We start from the raw sequence: 16,399 nt of genomic DNA, 5'->3' as shown, positions 1-16,399 counted from the left end.
GAGAGAGAGAGAGAGAGAAAGTGAGCACGAGCTGGGCAGGGGCAAAGGGAGAGGGAGAAACAGACACCTTACTCAGCAGGGAACCTGATGCTCCATCTCAGGACCCTGGGATCATGACCTGAGCTGAAGGCAGAAGCTTAACTGACTGAGCCACTCAGGTGCCCCTGTTTGTTTATTTTATAATCTGAGTTAGGAAGTACTGAATTTTTCAAAGGTCAATATTAATATCTCAGAAGGGCTTCTTCATATTAGTCAGCGTAAGATATGCTATTCATTGTCAAAGTGATCAATTGGCAATATTTGTTCTCCTCTTTCATTCTCTTTGTCACAGAATCTTAGGTTCCAGACCTTATACTATTCCTAGCACTTTAGATACCAGATGATTCTTTGGGGAGAAACAGAGTATTATGGACTTTAGTATAGAAAGGAATACATTTCAGGCACCGTAATTGCCATGATAGGATTTCAACTCCTAAGTATGCACACTGTCTGTTGTCTGAAGCACGTGAATTTTACTTCAATAAGCAACAGAACTAGTTGTAAGTGTACTAGACAGAACTCTGGGCTGAAATGACTATTATTCAGTTCTTTCCAAAAGAATTATTGGGTGTACATGAAAAGCATCTATCTCATGACTGGTAGTGTCTACTATTCCAACTACTACACATTTTCACTAGAATGTCCCATGGGCGTGTCCAAAACTAAAGTTTTCATATCACCACTCCAGTATCTCCTTCATTTCTTCTGGCAGTGGACCCATCATCCCCCCAGATGTTCCATCTTAGAAACCTGGGAGTTATCCTTGGCATCTCCCCCTCTCTCACTTTCCCTAGGCAAATATCAGTATGTCTTGTTGCTTCCAATCTATCTTCTCAAATGAATTCGGTCTCCATCCCCAACTGTATTATCTAAATTCCAGCCATTGTTATCTATTCTTTGGATTACTAGAAGAGCTTTATGACTTGACTCCCTGCTTCCAGTCTTGACAGTAGTTTCTATTCTATGCATAATGGTGACATTTTGAAAGTGGAGTGATCAGGCAAAAATACAAAAGATGTGGGCGCCTGGGTGGCTCAGTTGGTTAGGCGACTGCCTTCGGCTCAGGTCATGATCCTGGAGTCCCAGGATCGAGTCCCGCATCGGGCTCCTTGCTCAGCGGGGAGTCTGCTTCTCCCTCTGACCCTCCCCCCTCTCATGTGCTCTTTCTCTCTCTCATTCTCTCTCTTAAATAAATAAATAAAATCTTAAAAAAAAATACAAAAGATGTTATGGTACTCCAGGCATAAAACCTTTCAAAGCTCCCTATTATCTTTAGGACAAAGATGAAACTCCTCAATGTGGTCTTCCATGATCTGGTTCTGTGTAAGCTGCTCTCTTTTCTTGTCCTCTCCACTCCACCAGTCAGACTGTTTTTCAGTCCCCGAGACATATTAGGCACTTTCTTAACTCTGAGCTTTTGGCACAATTTAGTTTCCTCTGCCTCAAACTTTTCTCTCCCGAGTCCCTTTGGATTGATTCTACTGATTAAACAGTTTTCAGCTTACTTGTTATTTCTTCCTAAAAGCCTTCCCTTTTCCATGTTAGGAATAATGTGGTTTATCACATCTTGAGCTTCCCCCATGATAATCATTATTACATTAATATAATTACCTGGTCATGTGACTGTCTTCCCTATGTCACATTATAAATTCTACTGCCTTCTTATTTTAACTGTGAATACTTGTAGAATGAATTAAAGAATGAATGGAATTTCAACCATTCTTTCCACTGAGTTTTCTATGGTCTATTCCTGTATCAAATTAAATCAATAAAAAGCAACATACTGAAAATAGCACCAAGCAGAGCTGCCTTTACCATATTCTGATTTTATATCATGTCTTCAGCTTTTATTATAATTAAGTATTAAAAAGGCATTTATTAAAAAAAAGCATTTAAAGTTCAGTTGGTATCATCCGCAATATCACTGTTGGTAGAGGTCAGATGATATCCATTATGAAGGAATCCATTAATGAAATTTCTCTTAGAATTTAGTGCTGAGATAAATCTTGTCTCCACTGACAAACTGTTGCATTTTCTGCTATTAAATGTAAATTCAATACATACATATAAAATACCTACTCTGAGGAAGAACTTTTCTAGTTGTTGGGATTATGAAGATAAATAAGAACAAGTCAAAATTCAGTTAACTGCAATCCCTGTTGGATGATGAGCTTCTTGAGGATTGGATGAAAGAGGAGGTATGGGAGGTATAAATAGTGGCTAAGTAGATTACTTTCCATTATTATAGCCATTGGTGAATGCAACAAATGTTTATTAAGCATATATAAAGTACTGTGCCAAGCTGATTTTACATTACATTTGTAAGTATGGTCATTGCTGATATTAATCACAATACTAGTAATAACTTTGTAGGGTTTTTATGAGGAAGTAACAAATGTCAAGTATTTACTGCACACAAGTACATAATAAACACTCAATAAATATTAGAATAAGGGTTCCTAAGAAGGCAGCCCATTTTCTGACTTGGGGTCTTAAAAACTGATCAATGAAATGAAGAAACGGCAGATTAGGCCAAAATATCATCATTGTTACATATAAAGACAATGCTGGAGCATTTTATTTAGTGTGAGAGCTAAATGGATTTGCCAACTAAAACCTCAAATGAGGTGGACTTACCCTCCCAGGCATAGATAATGCTGAAACAGAGTGGGCCTCTGGTCAAGGGAGGGGTGTGGGGGTGAGATTTATAGTTTGAAAGACAGCAAAGCACTCACGTTCTCTGGTTTTCACCATTAATTGTTAGCTATTATCATTACTTTCCCCAGATCTCATATGAAATAAAATAGGATATATGGAGAATGTAGTAAGAAAATAAAAAATAATTTAATCAATACATTTGTGCTTGGTTTCAATTTGTATTCTTACCTACATAAATAGTAGTTTGTTATGAACATTTTTCCCTGAACCAAAACCTTTTGTGATGAATTTATGTCTCTTTATGAAAATTATAGTGCAAATGCATTCATTTTTTTTAAGACCATTAGAAGCAAGTTGACAAAAAACAAATAATGCATAATGGCATTTGCTCTTTTCCTACATTCAAATCTTGCCTCTTAAGGATAAACTATTGCTGAGCTCTCTTTAGTTGAGCAAAGTTTTAGTGTTCAAAAGGCCCTATAAATAAAATATTTATGTGTCATAAATTAATGTCTTCTGTGCTTTATGAATAGAGTAGGCTAAAAACTGTATTTGGGTAAATTGTGTTATGCATTTTTCTCGTACCACTGTGGTCTTCCCCAAAGCACATAACCTAATGGCATTGCCACTGTAATTCATTGGCTGACTGATTCAGTTATGTTTTCTCCACATCCATAAATTGCATAGAATGCTTATTAGGTATGTAGAATTCTGGTTCCCCTGAAAAGTTGTTGCTGCCATTTATTTTTATTGCTGGATCTGTTTCCACAAACTTGAGCTTACAAGAGTGCAAATGCTTTATTCTCTGCAAATACTAAATTGTTTTCAAAGAGTTTTGTTTGTAGTCATGGTTCTGAAAATCTGTATACTAAGACTCCCTTGGCAAAAAAATTAGGACTCAACTTCATGTTAACATTTTTTTTTTAAAGATTTCATCTATTTATTTGAGAGAGAGAGAGTACAAGCTGGGGAGAGAGGCAGAGGGAATGGGAGAAGCAGACTCCCCACTGAGCAGGGAGCCCAATGTGGGGCTCGATCCCAGGACCCGGGGATCATGACCTGAGCCAAAGGCAGATGCTTAACCAACTGAGCACCCAGGCGCCCCTCGTGTTAGTATTTCTATTATTTTATCCACCTCAGCATTACTTTCGCAAAGAAGTCTTCTCCGGCACTTCACACTAGGGCGGTGGCCCCTGTTAGATGCTTTTATATAGATCCTGTACTTCTCTGGTGCAGCACAATTGCAATCAATCATTTCCTTGACATCTGCCTTCCCCACCAAACTTGAGACGAGGACTAATCTTGAAAATGTTTGTATTAGCCTTATCTAGCACAACACCTGACTGATAGCTGGTGCTCACCATAAGTTTCTAGAAGGAACATGCAAAAGAAAGCATTATTTTTACTTAAGTTTAGAGATCAGTATGAGACTCAGTGTGAGTTTATCTTCAACATGGAAAAAGAAAACAATTTCATAAGTGTGATTTTTGAATCTCTCTTATAATGATTTTAAGTAGACTAGTTGAAAGAATGCATACATTCAAATCAACACACTTATTAAATTATGCCTATTATTTTTGGAGTACAGTATTCCAATAAATATTTTCTCTTACCACATCTTTTTAACAACCTAAAGGGCACAGCAGAGGTGTCAGAAACTAATCATGCTTGCGGGTATTATTAGATAGAAAAAAAGGCCTCCTGTCTCTTGGGTTAATATTATTTTAGAATTACTTAATCCCCAGGCTGCTAAGCTAATTGTTGGGGAAAGGCTTATTATTAGTGAAGAGAACAAAACATATGTTCCATGACTGGAAGAGATGATGGGCTATATAGGTCATGGATTCTATTTGACTAAATTACCACTGAACCATATCATGCAGGAGAGGCCGGGGCCAGTGTGGAATTCAGCATGTTATCTTTCTTTTCCATCTGTACAGTGAATATGCATATCCTGGCTATTTGAAGCCTCAAGCTCCCATATCAAGAGGCATTGTTAGATATTATTACCTTAGGCATCTTTGCTTTTATGATATATATAGTATTTTAGCCTATGCTCCCAAGTGGAATGATTTATGCATAGAACGCCAAACCAATTTATTTGAAATCCGAAAGCCCATCTTCAGAAGCAACATTACCAGGGACTTCTTTCCCCAGGGCGGCGAGTAACAGCATGTCAGCCAGCCGCCATGGTTCCCAACAAAAGCCCCGTGCAGCCGGTGGTGGTGGAGGGAGGCTGGACTGAGCAGACTCAAGAGGAAATTAAACTCATGGAACTCATAAGACATACAGAGGTATGTTCTTCAGGACTCCAGACATTAAAGACTGCCTCTTTAATAAGGTTTTAAAAGTATAGTATTGAATTTTAAAATTATGCTATTAATATATCCCCAGCATCTGGTCAGTTATGACCACATAAGCATATGCCAAGCATTGAGTTGGCATTTGGAGAGTAGTTATCTAAAAGACAGCCAGCTCGTATGAAAGTCTGTTTTGTTTGAATGGAGACCAGAAATTATGATCTTAGCAAAGAAGAGAAAAAGGCCCAGTGGATATGTACAAAGGTAATTATAATAAGTGTAGTCAAGTTGAGGCTTATGGCTTCATTGCTCATCACTCCTAAGGGTATGTCTCAATATGTAGAAAGAGCAAGGAGCAAAATACTAATTGCAATGGAGACATTCAGGAGTGAGGAATTCAAAAAGCAGTTTCAGTCCAATTGGTTAATCAGTCAGGATTGCCAGACATAAAAAAGTCGAGAAGAGAAAGGTCAGCTGTTGAGAGAGGATTGGGGGTAGAGACCTGGGAAAACTTTCTGCTTTGTGAAGTTTTTCATCAAAATGATATGTTCTTATTTAATAGGGTTTCTCAAATCGTGAAATGTGTTCAATCTAAATCTTAGGCGTGTGCCCAAGTCAAGGTTACTAGAAAAAAGAAATTGACATTGCTAGAAGTATGACTTCTTGCCAAGCTGAGAAGGATAAATCACTGACCAGGGAATGAATGCAAAGCATTGAACTGAACATGCTTGAAGTAGGATAAAAAGCTGCCTGGCAGGGATCTGGCAAAGTATAAGGGTGGCTGCTATATTTTAAAAGACAGAGAGTGAAGACTCAAACAACAGTCGTGCACATTCCCTTAAGCATCTCTTGGTTAAAGAAAATGATGTTGTTATTCTAATCAAAAACTCATTTGTTAGATGCAGAGAAATTGCTCAGTAGGAGAAACACCACACAGAAGTCCAAAAACACATCTCCATTCATTTCACCAAATTATAAAGGAAAGTTAAGTGTTTTGCCAAAATAAGTACCTTATTATTATTACTCTAATGGTTATTATTGCCTTTGGTGACTCGTGGAAGCCAGGGGAATGTACCGAAGAGTTAGTGACAGGAGAGGGTAATACACTGCCTACGATTTTTAAAATATAATTTGCAATTATAAGTATTTCTGTTTTCATCACATTCTCCATACGCACACTAGCCAGGCAGTTCTCTAACCCCGGTATTCTCTGGGCTTTTCTTACCAGGCGCACCTTTCTGCGGTTCAAGAACTGCAAGTCCAGAGGAATTCTCCAGTTGAAACTGCACATCCCGCACTCAGGTACTGCAGCCTGTATCAGCAGCCAGATGCAAAACGAGTATGGATTCATCTAAATGGAGGCCGACCTGAAGATGGCACTTATGCCTGGGGCAAAACTATTTCAGAGGTAAATCTAGAGTGAAAGGCGATTGCTTCATAACGCTTGGATTCAAATCCCAGCTCTGGCACTTCTAGATTGTAAGGTTAGGCAAATTATTTTACCTCTCTAAACCTCATTTTCTCATCTGTAAAATGGGGATATTACTTTCCTCACAGGGTGGATATAATGATTAAATGAGCTTATGTGTATATAATGATTAAACGAGCTCAATGCTGTCCGACAAGTGTGTGAATCAGAATATGACAGTTGGCCAGGAGGAACCAATGATAATTAAATCCACTGTAGCCAAGAGGAAAATCTAAACTTTAAAAGAGGAAATAGTTTTCCTGTTGTGTTTAAAACCCGATTCACAAAAGAGTAATTTGTTTCCCCATCAGGAATTATTCACTAGGTATGTTTTCTGTAGAGAAAACAACAGTATTCTTAGAGAAAAACCTAATCATATTCTTACTACCCAGAGTCCTGGAACTGCGGCAAACTTTCCACTTTCCAAAGTTAAAACATTGACTAAGGAAATGATGAGTAGCAGTTCATTTATTTTTGTAATATCAAGGATGTAGTCGGAGTGCCTGCGTGGTTCAGTTGGTTAAGCCTCTGACTCTTGATTTTGGCTCAGGTCGTGATCTCAGGGTTGTGAGATGGAGCCTCCTGTCTGTTTGTCCCTCTCCCTCTGCTCCTCTCCCGACTTGCACCCTCTCTCTCTCTCTCTCTCATAAGTAAATAAATAAATAAAAATATAGTCCTAAAAATTGACATTTTGCCTTAGTCTTTACATAAAAACTTTAGGCAACTAATAAACGGATTTTGATAGACTTTTTAAAAGTCTTATCTTGTGGTGATATTTCAAATAATTGGCTTTTTTTAATTTTGTGAAATGTTTTCATATAATTTTTCTGGGCCAAGAGGAAGTCGTATAAAAATGAGATGTTGGTTGGAGGGAAGGCAAGACAGGGTGGTAGACTGACCCGGAGGAGTTCATGGAAGCTCATAAGGGCACATAGGGTAGGATGTGCACCTCAGAAGAGTTCTAGAACTTTATCCCAGGGAATTTTAATGAATTTATGCAAAGACTGTTTGGTAAGAATATTTATCACAGGGTATTTATAACACAGATACATTAGAAATAATTTAAACAGTCATCAATGGGGAGTTGGTTAAGTGAATTATAGTACATAGGATAGAATATTATGACTCAATTAAAATCAACTTTGGAAAGAATAATGACTATTGTTGATGTTCCAGACTAAGTCAAAGAAGCATAACATAAAGCATGTGGAGTTGGATTCTGTATATACACATGCATACACTTAGAACAGAAGACAAAGTATTTTAGTTTTTGAAAGTGTCTACCAGATGGTCTGACTGTTGGTGAGCTAATAAAGGTGGTATTTCTTTCTTGTGTATTTTTCTCTGTGTTCCATATTTTGTAATGATGAATACAGATTGTAAGAAAAATGTGTTAGCTAAGGGATCTGACATTGCTCTCAGAGAAGTACTAACAGCATGTGATAAAGGTCAAATTAGTAGTGCAGGCAGGAAGTTCAGTAGGAGTTCAGAGGAGGGGAACACCGCCCACCTGGGGTGAAGGAGAAAGGCTCCACAGAAGAATCAATCAGGATCTCTGACGAAACTTGAGAAATGGGTAAGACTCAGTATCTTAATGTTTCAGAAAAAGCATTAATAAGGATGAGGGGCACTGAACACAAAGGTATGGTTGTTAGGATTCATAAATCATATCACATAGATAGTGCTTGGACTCAGAAATAGGGAGAGACACATACTACTACGGAGATAGTTTAGAAGCATATGGTGGACACCGCATGCTATCTATATTAGTCTCCTTGGGCTGCCATAACAAAATATCACAGGCTGGGTGGCTTAAACAACAGAAATTTACTTCTCACAGTCCTAGAGGCTGGAAAGTCCAAGATAAGGTGCCAGCAGGGTTGGTTTCTGAAAAGGACTCTCCGGCCTGTGGATGGCCACACCTCGCCACTGTGTGTCCTCACATGGCCTTTCCTCTGAGCATATGTGGAGGGAGAGATCTCTAGCGCCTCATCCTCTTCTAATAAGGCCACAGTCCTGTCATATTAGTGCCCAACCCTTATGACCTCATTTAATCTTAATTGCCTCCTTAAAGGACCTTTCTCCAAATACAAGCGTATCAGGGGTTTAGGGCTTCACCCTATGAGTTTTGGGGAGGACACAGTTCAGTCCATTACACTATCCCAGAGTAAAGTGCTTAAGCCACTAGCTTTCTCTGCATAAGGTAATGGCATGGTATAAGCAATGTGTTACGGAGATTAATGTGGTCTCAGTATGTAGAAAGATACTTAGCAAATGTCTAGAAAGTTTCTGCATTTTGTTTCTTCCTTCGCTTTATTCTTCTTTTTTTAATGTTCTTTCTGATATCTATCCCCTTCTTTTCCATGCTGTCTGTTTTTGTATTTGGGGACTTGCATGAGATCCTTTGTGTTCAGTTAGAAATGTTTCTGTTCCGGCTACCAGGCTATAAAGAATACGTCTGGAGAGTGGACTACGTGTGAAACAAATAGACAGGAGGAAGAGTAGAACTCAGATTTCACTGGGGAGTCTGGCGAACACCACCAGTTCCAAAGAAACTCCATTTCAATGGTTGGTACTTTTACCAGAGAAATGAGGAACAGAACACATTCCAAAGTGCTTCACTCGACTTTCTGTACTAAAACCCCCAGATGGTATTTGAGTCCCCTGTAATGCGGACTTTCTCTCTGCTTCTCTCACTGCTGTGGCCATTCTGGATGATTTAACCACATTCTTCCTACCCACTCTTTGAACATTGCTGGAGCACCTCTCATCTCCAACCAGCGCAGGCTCATCTGTCATCAGTGCACTACGGCGGCTCCCTCTCCAGGGTTAGTGGCTCTTTCCTCGGGGCTGGCATCTTTCTCTGATTTATGGTTGCCCAGCCTCTCCTTCTATGGTCCTGAAGCGTCTGTCTTCTCCCATGCCCGCAACATCTCTTTGATTCTACAGCATCTCAAAACCAGTGTGTTCTCTCTGCTACACACAGTTCCCCATGCATAAGCAGAAGCCAAAAGCATGGGAAATGGGTCCTTCTGATTTGTCTTGGCGAGTACTTCACACTGGCAGGGAGTCTGCAATAGTTCTATGGTGCCCGCGTCCCCCATCCTGAGACTAGTCTCTGAAGGCTAAACTCCCAAAATAGATTGTGGGTGAGGAACTCTGGACAGAATGTTGTTCCTTTATTATGAGCTTTTGTTAGTGCAGAAATTATAAACATATGATTTAGATGACATTGTAAAGAAGATACCTGAGTAAGTTTAGACACGTGAAAAACTAGGAATTAAGAATGTCACTGAAGGTCATGAGCTGACTAGATATTTTAGAGCCTGTTTGTACTGAAAATGCCTTATTTCACATTTATTTTATTTTTTATTTTTTTTTAAGGTTTTATTTATTTATTTGACAGAGAGAGACACAGCGAGAGAGGGAACACAAGCAGGGGGAGTGGGAGAGGGAGAAGCAGGCTCCCCGCTGAGCAGAGAGCCGCGGGGCTCGATCCCAGGACCCTGGGATCATGACCTGAGCCGAAGGCAGACGCTTAACGAATGAGCCACTCAGGCACCCCTTCACATTTATTTTTAAAAGAATTTTATGAACTCATTTCACCTTGTCTCGTGTAAATAGATCTTTGTGAAAACCAAGTGAAATAGCTATATGTTTAATTCATATTTTGCATTTAGTATATATTTTTTATTAAATAACATTCATTTTTCTAATTATAAACAGCATATACATCTTCATAAATAAAATAGTGACATTTTAGTGGTAAAGTCGGGAAAAAATGTAAGAATTACCTTTATGTAGGATCTTTTCAAACTGCAAGAGTTTTTCCTGGAGACCTATTCATACATGTTTTAGGACAGTTCCCCATTGCTCCCACCCCAGACAGAAACCCAGTTGATAACTTGTTGGTTGTCTTAAAGCAGAAAAGCAAACTAACTGCTATGGACTGAATTGTGCCCTCCATCGCCAAATTTTTATGCTGAAGCCCTAACCCCCAGTGTGATTGTATTTAGAGATATGGCTTCTAGGAGGCAATCAGCCCTATTATATGTAACTCTATCAGATTTATTGTAACAAATTTCCAATTTGCCATTGTGTCTATGGTTTTTTTTAATGTACAGAAATTAATATATTTTAAAAGTTTGTTCTTTGCTCTTAAATGTTCTGATAGTCTTTTACTATCCTGAGATCATAAAAAGATTCATCAGATTTTCTTCAAATTTTTTGTAATTTTGTTTTTCTCTTTTACTTTTTAAACTGTGTGAAACTCTCTTCTAGTGTAAAATTTGAGTGAAGCTACTTCTCTGCTTTACTTGTTGGCTTAAAATTATTATCTCAGCCCTACTTACTGACTAATCCCAGCTGAGTTGGAATACAAACATTATAACATACTGAATTTTCAATTAGCTTCTGTTCTTAAATAATCTAATGTATCTAATACTTCTTGAATTATTATAGCTTCATATTATATTTTAATATCTGATAGAAATTGCCTATTGTACTTTGTTTTCAAATTTTACTTGAATATCCTTGCATGTTGATGCTTATAGATGAATTTTGGAATTACATTTCAACACCTGAAAATCATCCTGCAGGGGTTTTGACTGTAATTGTATTAGGCTATTAATTAATTTCATAAAAATCAACACCTTTTCTGATATTCGATCTTCACAGCCAGATTGAATTCTGTGGCATCGTTTTTATGTGTGTGTGTGTGTGTGTGTGTGTGTGTGTGTGTGTGTATGTATATATACATATATATACCTTTTTTTGTCCTTCAGTAAAATTTTATAATTTTTTAAAAAGATTTATTTACTTATTTTAGAGAGAGAGTGCATGGGAGGTGGGCAGGGCAGAGGCAGAAGGAGAGGGAGAGAGGGAATCTCAAGCAGACTCTGCGCTGAGTGGGGAGCTCCATGTGGGGCTTGACCTCATGACCCTGAGATCATGACTTGAGTGAAAATCAAGAGTCAGACCCTTAACCAACTGAACCACCCAGGAGCCCCACATCTCACATTTTAAAGTAATTGTCATTCCTAATTGGTTTTGCTAAACCAAAATCCATTGGGATGGATTTTCCCCCCATTCTATTTTCTAAATGCCTATTTTTGTGAACAAAAAAAGCCATCAATTTTTTATAATTTATTTTGTGCTTGGACACTTTATTAAACATTTTTCTCCTGTTATTAATATTTTATGTGATTCACATAAATTTCCTAAGAATAAAATCATATTAAGTTCACATGATGATTTTGTTTATTCTTTTAGATGAACTATTTCTCTTATTCTGACTTTAGGTTTTATTGCATTGGTTATAATCATAAAAATAAATGTTCTTAACAAAGGAAAACAAAAAACAGCATCTTTTGACCTCATGAATAACTAGAAAGTTGGAATGCTTTGGTTTTCTTTTCCTTGCCCATGTCCCTTTCTTATCATGCTTTGCATTTTTACTTTATTTTTTTCTCTATGAAGACTTTAAAATTTTTAATTCATTTATTTTCTGACCATTTTTTTGTAGCAGTTATATCATGTTCTGGTGGTCTCACTGCTTACAATTAGTCATTTCATATGATGACTTTCCCATAGTGAAGGAATTTCATTAATTCCTTAATAATCTGAAATGTATGTGGGTGATATGTTTTCTGAGCTTTTGTATACATGAGGATATCTTTTATTCCCTGTAACCAAAAGTAATAATTCAGCTGGATACAGAATTCTTATGTTAAAACATTTTCTCCTAAAAACTTCATATTTTATTCCATTTTCTTTGGCATTCATTTTTGCAGAAAACAGGTCTAAATAAAACTGAATTTTCCACCATGTCTGAAATTCATACTTTTCAACTCAATTATATTTAAGTGTTAGTCGTTTTTTTCATTAACTTTGCCTTGTCCTGAGTTAGCCTATTTGGTCTGAAGACATGGGTCTTTGGGACAGGAAAGTTTCCTTCAATTTTTTTCTTTCTTGATAGTTGCTTAAGTTTAATTTATTCTGAATTCCTCTCCAGTAACACCAATAATGTATAGGTTTAATATCTGATGTCTTGACATTCCAGATGTTTAAATTTTCTCTCATAAAATTTATGTCTTCTGCTTTCTCTATATCCTATGAGATTTTCTCAACCTAGTCCTTCCTAATACTGATTTAATTTTCTACAATATTCAGTCTGCTCTTTTTCTGGCTTCAAGACAGATTTTAATTCTACTATCGAGTCTTTTATTTCCTTACCTTCTCTCCTCTTTTCATTTAGCTCTCTGTTCATCCCAGTTTGAAACCCTGTTCCTTCTCTTACTAGCTGTGTGACCTGGGTTAAGATATTTAATCTCCGGTCTCCAATTTTGTCATCAATATAATGAAGATAATAATTCTCTCCAGGGAATGAAATCAGATTGTCCTTGGAAACTTCTAGAAAAGTTTCTATCCCATAGAAATGTGTCAGTTAATGTTAACTGCTGTTATTGTTGCCATCATCATCATCATCATCACTGTCATCGTCATCATGTTTGCCCATACCTCAGTGATACTTCTTTCCTCAAATTAGAGATGAACTGCTGTCATCTCTAATTTCTGTGTCTGTGTGTGTATGTGTGTGTTTACAGAAGTCATATTTTATTGAATTTTGGGAAAACCCAATACAGCTATTCTCTAAAACGTATTCCTGCTGTAAATCTTTTTCTAACTCTTCACCTTGAGTATAGTGTAAAACATACAACTTTTTACATTGTAGAATACTTTCACAAGCCTCATATTGTCGCTGTTGTTAATTTTTTATCTATACCCCCTTATACAAGGAGAGATCTTTTGACAGAAGACAGGATAGATTAGTTCTCTTTGGTTGCCCTAAATTTTGACTTGGGAGCTGTCAGGATCCTCTACTGGATCTGAAGTCCCCGGGCTGGTTCATAGGCACAATACGGAGTCAGACTGCTGCTGACCGGCTGTTACCTAGCAGGACGGCTGGGGCTGCGTTTGAGACCACTCTCCCACTGATCTTCTCTGACGATCTACAAAAGGGAATGTATTCTTGGGTAATTTCAATCCTTATTCAATTAAATTCACTCATCCCTTGCCCAAAGTAGTGGGTGAAATCTGCACTCTCTGATTGCATCGTCTCATCACTGTCTTGTCTTGTTCATATTATTGATTCATTTTCCATATGCAAGGTGTCATTATGCGCCCAGTTCTGCCCCCTGCCAGGCCACATTGTCGTGAATTGTGGCCCTTAAATAGATCTATCTTTGGGGCTCGCATGGACCTGGCTCCTGTATTTTGGAGGAACAGGGGTTTGGCATATATGGGAGGAAAAAGTCATACAGGCAAGTGTGTAGAAACCTCTACTTTTCCTCCTCCTTGCATTTATTATTCTGTCTTAAAGCCTTATTCACACGTTGGTGGAACTGCCCTTAGGGGTTTGGCAACATGTTGACTAATCTTTCTAGTACCATTGACACTTTGTATCTGTATATGTATTTTATGAATATTTCAAGGAAAATTGAGAGAAACTGAATAAGGCTCTTACAGATAGTTTTTAAATTTTCCAAGTTAAAAGGGGGAAAATAAAAGACTTTCTAATCAGAGAATCGAAGAGGTCTTAGATCAAAACTTTGATTTTATAGTTGAAGAGACTCTTCTCGTAGAGAAGTTGCCTGACTAGTTTGAAGTCGGACAGAGGCCGGAGGCCCAGGTCTCCCCACGTCTGGGTCAGTGCTTTTGTCCTTCGGGTTCCTTGCTTGTTGAAAAAAAATTATTTTCTGCTATTCTGACAAGTCTAGATTCTCAAGCCAGGGTCTTTTGTATTTAGGCATTTTTTTTTTTTTTTTTTTTAAACAGCAAGAAGCCTTCTTCCACATGGAAATATAACTACAAGGAAAAATCCATTAAGAGCACTAAAGTTCTTCATGTTAAAGCACTTTGGGGAACTTTTATATGCTCTTCTTCCCACTCCTTCTATACCTCTTTCTAAAAATCACAAGTAAAATAAATATTCAACCTGGGATAATAGTTCTCTTAAAGGAGTTGATTCTTTAAGACTTCATTATTGTTGTGACATTTCACATTCCAGTACATCAGTCCCTTTGTGTTTCAGCTGCTGGATGACTGCTCCTCACGTCTTAAATTGGCCCGCCCAGCAAGAACACTGTACACCCCCAGTGGAGAACCAATTCACTCGTGGGACGACATAGAACGAGACATGGTCATCTGTGTGTCCACAGGACATGGCTTTATAACCCAAAAAGGTATGGGGGACAGTCTCTTTTCCATCAAGTTTTTGAAGAATTAAAACATTCAGTCTCTTGTTTTTAATTTTTTTTTTAAATTTAATTTTATTTTACTATGTTATGTTAGTCAGCATACAGTACATCATTAGTTTTTGATGTAGTGCTCCATGATTCATTGTTTTTGTATAACACCCAGTGCTCCATGCAGTACGTGCCCTCCTTGATACCCGTCATCGGATTAACCCATCCTCCCACCCGCCTCCCCTCTAGAACCCTCAGTTTGTTTCTCGGAGCTTGCTTTCTAAATTTTATTTCCCAACATGATGTTTTTTAATAATTATCTTCTTCCACACTTTTCTACTCCATGTTACTAAAGTAAAATTTATATACTTCTGTGCTGGAAACTCACTATTGACATTGTTTACACTCAAGAATTCCAAGTTCTGTTAGTCTTGAGCCTTATCCAAGGGCCTTATTTGCAGGAATTCTAAATGGCCTCATTTGAAGGTATTCCCTTAACATGAACCCTGAGGAAAGAAGGCTCTGTTGACTTCCTATTTTCAAGTTATTTAAAACTTAATGGTTTATTAATAGCAACTATCCAGTTTGCAGATTTTTTAAAAAATATTTTTATTTATTTATTTATTTGAAAGAGAGAGAGAGAGAGAGCATGAGCAGGGGGAGGAGGGGCAGAGGGAGAGGGACAAGCAGAGTCCAAGCTGAGCGGGGAGCCTGAAGGGGGGCTTGATCCCAGGACTCTGAAATCATGACCTGAGCCAAAGTCAGACACTTAACAGACCGAGCCACCCGGGTGCCCCTGCAGATTTCTTTTTTTAATAATAAGAATGTATATGCTCATTTTATTATGTTATCTATTCTTTGCTAATTTTCTTTTAGAAGTGATAGAAATGGAAAAGAACATATATTTGTTATTAAACCAATTCTTGTCCTTTATCCTGTTTGCCTGAGGAATTTAAAGCCCCTTTCTGGGGGTAGGTATGATTTTCAGGAATTCTGAAGAACATGATACCACTTTAAAGGAAATCAAAAGATTAAGGGAGTGAATCACCTGGGATCCCTAAAAGAACTAATACTATATTATTTCCTTTTTTAAAATTTTTTTATTGTTATGTTAATCACCATACATTACATCATTAGTTCTTGATGTAGTGTTCCATGATTCATTGTTTGCGCATGACACCCAGTGCTCCACGCAGAATGTGCCCTCTTTAATACCCATCACCAGGCTAACCCATCCCCCCACCCCCCCTCCCCTCTAGAACCCTCAGTTTGTTTTTCAGAGTCCATCGTCTCTCATGGTTCGTCTATATTATTTCTTTTTAAAAGTCACCCTAAAATTGTTATTACTATGTTATATGTAAGGTACAGAAACCAGAACCTTTTAAAACAGCTGCAATCATATCTTTACATTTAGCCCGGGACAAAAGCATAGGAATAAAGACTGAAATGTAGGAAGACAAAGATTTATTGGGATGCCTAGCACTGCTGTGAGGGATGCCACAAATATGCCTCCAGTGCCATCCTACATCAAGGAAGAGACTCTAATCTTTGTATTCTCTGGAGGCTGTTGTCCCCATCATTCACCATTACCCCTCACCCCAGCTCTCGGTGACTCTCATTATGTGGGTACTTGGGAAGAACACACCAATGATAGCATTCTTATCATTAGTGAGTATTAGTTGACAGTT

At 37.9% G+C, this 16,399-nt stretch overlaps 1 protein-coding gene across 1 annotated transcript in view; it reads left to right on the top strand.

The window, feature by feature from the left end:
* DCDC1 (doublecortin domain containing 1) overlaps positions 1–16,399 on the top strand; it is a 468,564-nt gene that overhangs the window by 437,882 nt on the left and 14,283 nt on the right. The window contains exons 36-38 of the mRNA XM_027579679.2: positions 4,855–4,991; positions 6,226–6,405; positions 14,558–14,708. Of these exons, the coding sequence (XP_027435480.2) occupies positions 4,855–4,991; positions 6,226–6,405; positions 14,558–14,708 (468 nt within the window). The remainder of the gene's footprint in view (positions 1–4,854; positions 4,992–6,225; positions 6,406–14,557; positions 14,709–16,399) is intronic.

Source organism: Zalophus californianus, chromosome 11, assembly GCF_009762305.2.
Source record: "Zalophus californianus isolate mZalCal1 chromosome 11, mZalCal1.pri.v2, whole genome shotgun sequence".
Lineage (NCBI taxonomy): Eukaryota > Metazoa > Chordata > Mammalia > Carnivora > Otariidae > Zalophus > Zalophus californianus.
Note: the sequence above shows the minus strand (reverse complement) of the source record. Positions and strands in the feature narration are given on the sequence as shown.